This window comes from Eptatretus burgeri, chromosome 8, assembly GCF_056783735.1.
Source record: "Eptatretus burgeri isolate ZD-2024b chromosome 8, Ebu_testis_v1, whole genome shotgun sequence".
NCBI lineage: Eukaryota > Metazoa > Chordata > Myxini > Myxiniformes > Myxinidae > Eptatretus > Eptatretus burgeri.
The window spans coordinates 10,145,698-10,153,596 of record NC_140968.1 but is presented as its reverse complement, the minus strand read 5'-3'; the positions used below and the strand labels follow the sequence as shown (position 1 = coordinate 10,153,596).

Below are 7,899 nucleotides of genomic sequence, written 5' to 3'. Positions count from 1 at the left end.
ATGCTAGAAGATGGGACACCCAGCTTGTTCACTCGAGGGACTGCTTGCTTTACGATGCAACAACCTGCATTTTCAATCACATAAATGAGATAAATATGGTGTTTTTCCAACGTCTTTTGTCCGCGTTCAGCCATGGACCATTACAATCTGAACAATGGCTCCAATGGAAACTCCGCCACTCAAGATTAATGTGTGTAATTTTCATGCCCAGGAACAGCAGTGCCTCCTTCACCTCCCCCCCCCCCCACCGCTGTGATGTCGCCAGCCTCCTTTCTGATCGTCAAACGTGCTCCATTAATTTGATTTCATTCATTTGTATACGATGGAAGCGGCTGCTACATTAATGCTTCGAGCTTTTCATTACGAGCTCAGCAATGTACAAAACAAGAGACCATAATTGATGAAATAACATCGAATAACTTTTTATGGTGTACTGTATTAACACGTGCGAACAAAATGTGTTTTTTTTGAGCGGTGTAATAAACGGATGCAGATATTAAAAAAAAATTTCATTTAACTCTTGGTTCAAAACAAATAAATAATGCCTCCTGCCTTCAGTGGTGGAGGCAGAAAAAAAAAAACAAAAGAGCAATACCAAGTTGATCTAGTAATTTATGAATCAAATTGATTCCTTAAAAGTTCCGCTCGTTTGCACACCTGCAATGGGGGACGTGGTTCCTCGCGTTTCAGTTACCTCCCCCACCGAAGGTGGATCAGGGTTATGTTTTTCACCCATGTCTGTTTGTCTGTCTGAACAGAAGATCTCAAAGTTGTGAACGAGTTATGCCAAAAGTTGGTGGACGAGTTGGGTCACTGACACGAACAAGCTGATTAGATTTTGGTTAAGGTCCGGATCCAGATCAGGCCTATCGATTGGATACAAAACGTAAACTGTTCAGCCTGGTGGAGGTATATGCTCTACCGAGTGCCATTCTAGTTGATCCTGTGTTGTACAGTGATACCTCCAAATGTAGTTCATCTACATAATGTACACAAGCGCCGAGTTTCGTACACTTCAGAAGGTTGAAAAATGACCAACGTTTTGCAAGTGATGACATCACAATATTAACTTTAAGAAACTGTTTTTTGAACTTTGCTTGGAAAAACCGTTTGAATACCTTGATCTCGATCGGGTTTCGGTGAAAACCCCTCAGACGTGCAAACACGGCACCATGTGGCTCGAGGATTTGGATGATTTCCAAAATGGGATGAGCGAACTATCTATCACACAGCATGCGCATCGATATAAAGCATTGTACCGAAGCCGATTGAAGAGAGCAGTAATTAATACCATTGCAGTGATGAAAAGGACAAAGGAGCGTAAGGTCGGGACACGACCGTTTCCCGGTGGGAGATTGTGCGACTTATCGACGATTCTAAAGGAGTTTTCAGCCATGCCATTATGGGGTACGTTGAGCCACCGTGGTGATAAAGACCGAGTAGAGGTCCGAAACTCAAATTGGGGTTTTCCATCTCTGTGTGAGCCTTTCATGCTGTGCAGCTGGGGACAAGCAGGGTAGCAGGAAGGAACAAAAGGCAGGGAGTGGGGAGGGAAAGCAAAGAAAAGGATGCATGTGCTGGAGATTCGTGTATGATGCATGAGAGGATAAGAAGCCATTATTTTGGGGTGGATAGGTGGAGGATGGTGTGAACAAAGCGAGGGTATTGAAGATGGGTAAATTTTGATGCACAGTTGGGGGGGGGAGAGAGACAGACAGAGACAAATAGGGGAAGAGAGAGACATATAGGGGGGAGAGAGATAGAGAGAGACACACAAATAAATAAATATGATTGTCTGCCCTAACGCCCGTTCAGTGTTCTCATCTGAATAGATGAATCATGATGCTCAGAACGTAGTTTTCAAATCTCGTATGCTATAAGTAGTTGTCCATTGTCTACTAATGTCCTTGTAATTTGCATCAAAGTACACAGTTGATGTCTACTAATGTCTTTGTCCTGCATGTGATTTGTATGTCCAAGCTCCTTCATGAGGCAGAGATTAAAGTGAAAGAAAAAGGCAATTTGAGACGGAGGAGGCCTTCTGCAATGGTAGTTTTCACCCCACGAAGCTCAGCGCATCCTTCAGCAGCGCATCCTTCATGAAATATCTTATCCTTCCTTCACACCCACACATTTCCTGTAAAACAGTGAAACGGCACACCACGAACCACCGTCATATTGCTAAGCTTGTGTGTATGCAAGCAATGAATCCAAGCAATGGACAAACAGTGGGAACTAAATATCACTCACGTCACAAACGAATGTCGAATCGTGGCCTCTTGACCTGCAATTCTTAATTATTATTTTTTCATCGATGGTTGGTTTATTAATTATTATTTCCCCACCGCCTTTCGGCCTCGAGCTGTAGCGTTGATAAAAGCAGAGACAAGACGCCAGATTTCCACCGACACGTTTAATCGCACCGTGGAGTTCAGTCGGTCGGTCATCGTAAATGAATTGAGCAAGTGGAAGGAAGTCTGAATGATTGACGATGTGGCATGCACTGAGGTTAAAAAAGGCAGGGGAGGGAGGTTTGCTGTTGCATATCGCCACCACCTGGTTAAACTGCGGCTGAACCGCACCGTCAAGGGGAGGGGGGAGGGAGGGTATTGTACAATTGTCTGAATTTAAAAAATAAAAACAAACAAACAAAGACAAACAACGAAAGTTAAGAAGTATAGAACACAAACGAGTAATATCGGACAAACAATTGATCCATACTCCAAATATTCTTTGCTGTTAGAAATGTAAAATATTTTACACAAAATACAGTGAATGAAGAAATCTTCAGCAACCGGTTAAAAACAAAACCAGAGCTCAAGGATCGTGCATTGATTCATAAAAAACCCCGTCCCGGCATTTGACATGTCTGTGAAAGCTACAGTTCAAACTGTAAATCCCAAACTGCTTTTTGGCCAATGGGGGAGTGAATTAACAAAAAAAAATTTAAAAAGTACGATTTTATGACGAACTCAGGCACACGGACTTAACAGTGTGCCAGAGAACGGTCCTCTTCTGACCACGTGCTTTCGACCAATTGGAAGAGCTCCATCGTAGCCCTTGCATCCTCGACTGAACAATGGCCCTTGTTCCCAACCTGTGGGCAGATAAGTCAGGAGTGTGGGTAGTGGTGAAGAATGATGGTTGTGGTTAGATGCATGATGAGACTGACTTGAGTCTACGATGAATGCTTAAACCCATGGCCTTGTCTCGTCAGTCACAGCTGATCGGCCGAGCGCTCGGTACAACCCTTCTCCAAACAAACACCCGGTCTCGTTTTGCATCCCCGTGTTTCTCGAGGTTTTCAAGCCGAGATGTTTTACTGGGTGTAATAAAGGCATGTCATTTTACGACTACGAGGCAAATTTACCGAGTTCGCAGGAACGTCCGGGCGGCCTCGAGTTGGACCCGAGAGACTTCCTGGCGTCACGGCAAAGAGGCAGAGTGGTCGTAACGTGAGATGCGGCGATGATTCACATCACGTGAGTATCAGTCGGTGAACAAAACAAACGTCACATACATGACAATTCGCAAAATCTGACACTTGTTTTTATAATAATATTATGTAAATTAAAACATTGAGTTTGAGTGTTTGGGATCTGCCGCTTGTTTCATGAGCTCGCAAAGCTGCCTCCGACGATCACGTTTCCAAACGCACTCTCACATTCCTAACACCTTGACAACGATAATAAATAAATAAAAATACAGCTTCAAGAAGTCCCTCAATCCTGATTCTCCAAAATACGAGACTCACCTGCGTGGCATCTCGCAGTCAGATATTTCTGACAATCCGGTTATCTGAATTTAACTCATGCCCCATACGTTCCCCTTTTCTCACCAGCCCTGTCGCCCTTCCTTTTTATCGCTCTCAAATTTATATTTTTCAAGCTATCCAATCACCCCTTTCCACAGGTAACAACATGTCGCTGTCATGAACATGTCGGCCTTCGACTGCTCCGGTTAGGTCAGATTAACTGGAGTTTGTTGTGAACTTGGCGGAAGATTGGCCTTTACATGAGGGACATCTGCGAGTCGAAACAACGGAGGTTGAGTAGGATATACAAGGAAAAACAAATACAAGAGAATCAGACACAGGTGGAGGCCATTCGGCCCATCATTGCCTGCGCCACATCAACACCACACTAAATTTATCAACACCATATCAAAAGAAGAAAATGCAAAATGTTTTTTTTGTTTGTTTGTTTAAAAAAAATTTTTATGTATATATATATATATATATATATATATATATATATATATATATATATATATATATATATATATATATATATATATATATATATATATATATATATATATATATATTGTTGTGGTTACCAAATTCGCAAACCACCATTCAGGTCCCTTAGGTGAGGTATTTCGGTAAGTACATGTGTAGTTAGGCCCAAACCCGTTGTCTAGTGGGAATACATGTCATTTATGCGTGCTGCGACTCTTCAGGATAGCCGTTTTTCTTTTACTATCTTTAATTTGGACCAACCGCCATTGTTACCACCACCAACCACCGCTTCACCACAACCGCCACGACCTTCACGTCACACCTCGCAACCGTCGCATCGCCACCGTTCTTGCGCCGCCTGTGGGTACCGGTGTTGGACTCGTGCAGGGCGCGCGCCGAACAGCGTGTACAAAATCACGGATGTTGTGCTTCAAAAACGGATCAAAAACGACACACGCCCACTTTTTGCCGTCCAATCGGTGAGCGAGGGGCGATTTAGCCCCGCCTCCAGGGCGTTGGAGGGCGATCGATATATGCAAATTTATGGATCAAAAAGCATTCACGCCCACTTTTTCTCGGGCCAATGGGGAGCGAGGTGAAAGGTCGAAGGGAGGGGGTCAAAGATGAGAGGGCGAAGCTACGGGGCTGATAAAAGGACCGTGTTCGTCAGTCCAGAGAGTAGGAGAGTCGAGAGGGAACAGAGAGTCAAGACTTCGCGGGCGGTGGAGTTGGCAAGAAGGAGCTGGTCGTCGTGTGCGTTGGAGTCGGAACGGAGGGGACGGAGCTGTGGAGAGGCGGCGAGGGCAGACGAGGGGGTGCTCGCGTCGTGCAGGGAGCTGCACCCCAGGGAGGCCGACAGCGCGACCTGGCCGAGGTGGAGACGCTCGTCGTGGGACAATAAGAATCCTCTATACCCCGAGCATCAGCAACCCCCTCCTGTTTCCCCCCGCGCTGAGATAGTGCGACCAAGGGGGCCCCTTTCCCACCCCCTACCAGACACTGCCCGCAAGGCCCGCGGAGTTGAGGCACCATCGCCGCTCCGCGTCTCATCACCAGACGGGTAGGCCCGACCCGGTCTCGGCCTCAGGCCCGCCTCATCCTTGAGGGTATTCTTTTCTTTGGTTTTGGGTATGTGTTGTCGGCGCCGTATGTGAAGTAAAATTGTATAAGTGTTGCCGTGTGCTCGGTAGTCGGTATTAGCTCTGCATTGTGTCCTCGCTTTTACATTTGCTTTTTGTGTAAATTGAATTGTGTTTTTCTTTTCTGTGTGCTTTTGGTGGAATTGAATATGTGTGCTTTCCGTTCGTCGCGAATAAATGTGCTTTTGTGTTGAACTGTTTCCCGCTTCGCTTCGTCATTTCCTTCATTGAATCCTCATCTTGCTTCACGTAAAGGGTTGGTAGTGGGCTGAATACGCCCGATAATTAATCGAACCGTCGAGGTCGACGATAACACCGCTCGGTTATCCCGATAGTACGGAACGGGTCGCTTAAGTGGCCCGTGTCCGAAGTCGACCTGCGGCGAGGTGCGATCGCCCGGTCTACCCTCCGCGTGGGTACTTAGGTAGGTCGAATTTGGCGAGCAACCCTATCCCACGCGGGGGCTGATTGGCTCGATCGCGGTGAGACCGAAAGGTCCACCCGTGACTGGTTCCCGGCATTAGTCCGAGAGGGTCACGACTGGATTGTCCGTCCGGTGGGCGACGTGCCGCGATTCGAGTTACGTGGCCGTCAGCACGCCGGCGGGCGCGAATACCGCAACACTGGTGTCAGGAGTGGGATACAAATTCATCGCCCTCCTCGCGGCACTGGTATCGGAGAACAGGAAAACGGGCTCTCCTGTCTCCGGCTAAATTCACGGGAATCGGTCCAGGGGTGAGAGAAGCGACCCCCGATTCCCTCCAAATTACGAGCGAGCGAAATTAACCCTTTAAGAGAAGCAAGATGGCGTCTCAAGGCGAGCGGGAGCCGGGGGTATTAGAAATGGATGTAGAATGTGTAGGATCCATGGTCCAGGATGGAATCCCCGAGCAGGAAATGTTGATTGTGCAGGAACACGGACTCGCCCAACTGAACCCAGAGCCCGAAATGGGTGCGGCAGCGGCCGCGGTGTATGACACCTCCCCCCCCTCTCCACCAAAACCCTTCCCCAACCCTTGCCGAAACAGCTCAGCTGAGTGCATCCGACATGGCCCAGCTATGCGCCATGCTGGCGGCAATGAACGAAAAGATGAATGCGAAAATGATCGAAAAAATGGATGCGAATATGAAAAACGAAATGAAAGGCATGAACGAAAAGATGGATACAAATACAAATGAAGTGAAAACGACGATGGATGCGAATACACAGCAAATGAGGGAAGAAATGAAAGAGCTACGGGGTGAGACGCAGAAAATGGGCCGATGCCTGCAGGCGGGCATGAAGGCCGTGACCAGGGAGCTGGGAATGGCGACTCCACGTGTGGGAGCAAACGAGCTGGAAGGGGGTGCAACGGCTGACAGGCCCGCGGTGGAGGCGGGTAAAAAAATAATTCGGGGGGCGTGTTGGGCGAGGGTCGTGACGATGACCCAAAGGGAAAAATTAAATGGGGAGACCAAAACGTGTGAGACGAGACACGAAATGACGACAACGGAAATAATAGTTGAGACAAGAGAGGTAAAGGGTGAAGAGTTGGCAGAGACACGGGAGATAGAAAAAATAGAGGAGAGACAACACGATGAAGACGGGGTAAGTGACGCACACACACAGGTAGTGGAGGACAATGGGGTTGAGCTCGCGGAGCGTGTAGAGACACAGTGCGAGCACCTGGATGGCCTCCTCCAGGAACGAGGGGAGGGAGTATGCCCCCTTGAGGCGAGTCACGACCAGGTGAGTTCGGTCGTGCTTTGCGAGGTTGAGGGGAGGAGTGCTGTGGACAGGTGCACGGAGAGCTTGGGGGGTATAGAGGCCCCGGAAACCCTTGTGGGGACACTAATCCCCAGTGTGGTTGTCCCTGTGTGTGTGGTGCAAGGTGTGAGTGCGGCCCCGTGTGTGGAAGCGACCCCGTGTGTGAGTGGTGTGGTGGCGATGGTGCCGGAATACGTGCTTCCCAGCACGCCGTGTGTGTGGATGAGGCACGGAGTGTGGGTGAGGCACCGCGGGTGAGTGCCCCCGCGTGTGTGGATGAGGCACCGCGGTTGAGTGCCCCCGCGTGTGTGAGCGAGGGACGGTGTGTGGATGAGGCACCGCGGGTGAGTGCCCCCGCGTGTGTGGATGAGGCACGGAGTGCGAGTGAGGCACCGCGGGTGAGTGCCCCCGCACGCGTGAGTGAACGGCCGTGTGCAAGGTCGCTGTGTGCAAGGGAGACCGTGTGTGTGAGAGAGCGGTATGTGAGGGAGATGTCGGTTGGCATGCGGGAGCACGCAGCCGCGTCTCCCAGTGTGAATGTGATGGAGTGGACTGTGTGCGTCGTAACACGCGGGAGTGCGCGTGTGGAATGGAGACGACGACGGAGACATGTGAAGAAAGAAAGCCGAGTAGCGGCTGTAGTTGTTTCTGGGACCGTGCCGGGTTCACCCAGCAGTGAGCACGCGGTCCGTGCTGTGCAACGCACGAGGCCACCACGTGCTCGCTTGCGAGAGTGAAGTCCCGGTCCGGAAACGCCAGCGGTGGATTTGCCG

The 7,899-nt window shown here is 49.1% G+C and overlaps 1 protein-coding gene across 4 annotated transcripts in view; it reads right to left on the bottom strand.

Annotated features, from left to right (window-relative positions):
• Positions 1-397: 397 nt before the first annotated feature.
• The window catches only part of LOC147021073 (interferon-stimulated gene 20 kDa protein-like), a 52,438-nt gene continuing 44,936 nt past the window's right edge, over positions 398-7,899 (bottom strand). For 3 of the 4 annotated variants that reach the window (XM_085890805.1, XM_085890806.1, XM_085890807.1), the window contains exon 4: positions 2,399-3,097. In XM_085890805.1, coding sequence (XP_085746931.1) covers positions 2,987-3,097 — 111 coding nt within the window. In that variant the 3' untranslated portion in view covers positions 2,399-2,986. Of the gene's footprint in view, positions 2,138-2,398; positions 3,098-7,899 lie in introns of those variants that run through there. The other variant, XM_085890808.1, reaches the window with a different exon arrangement.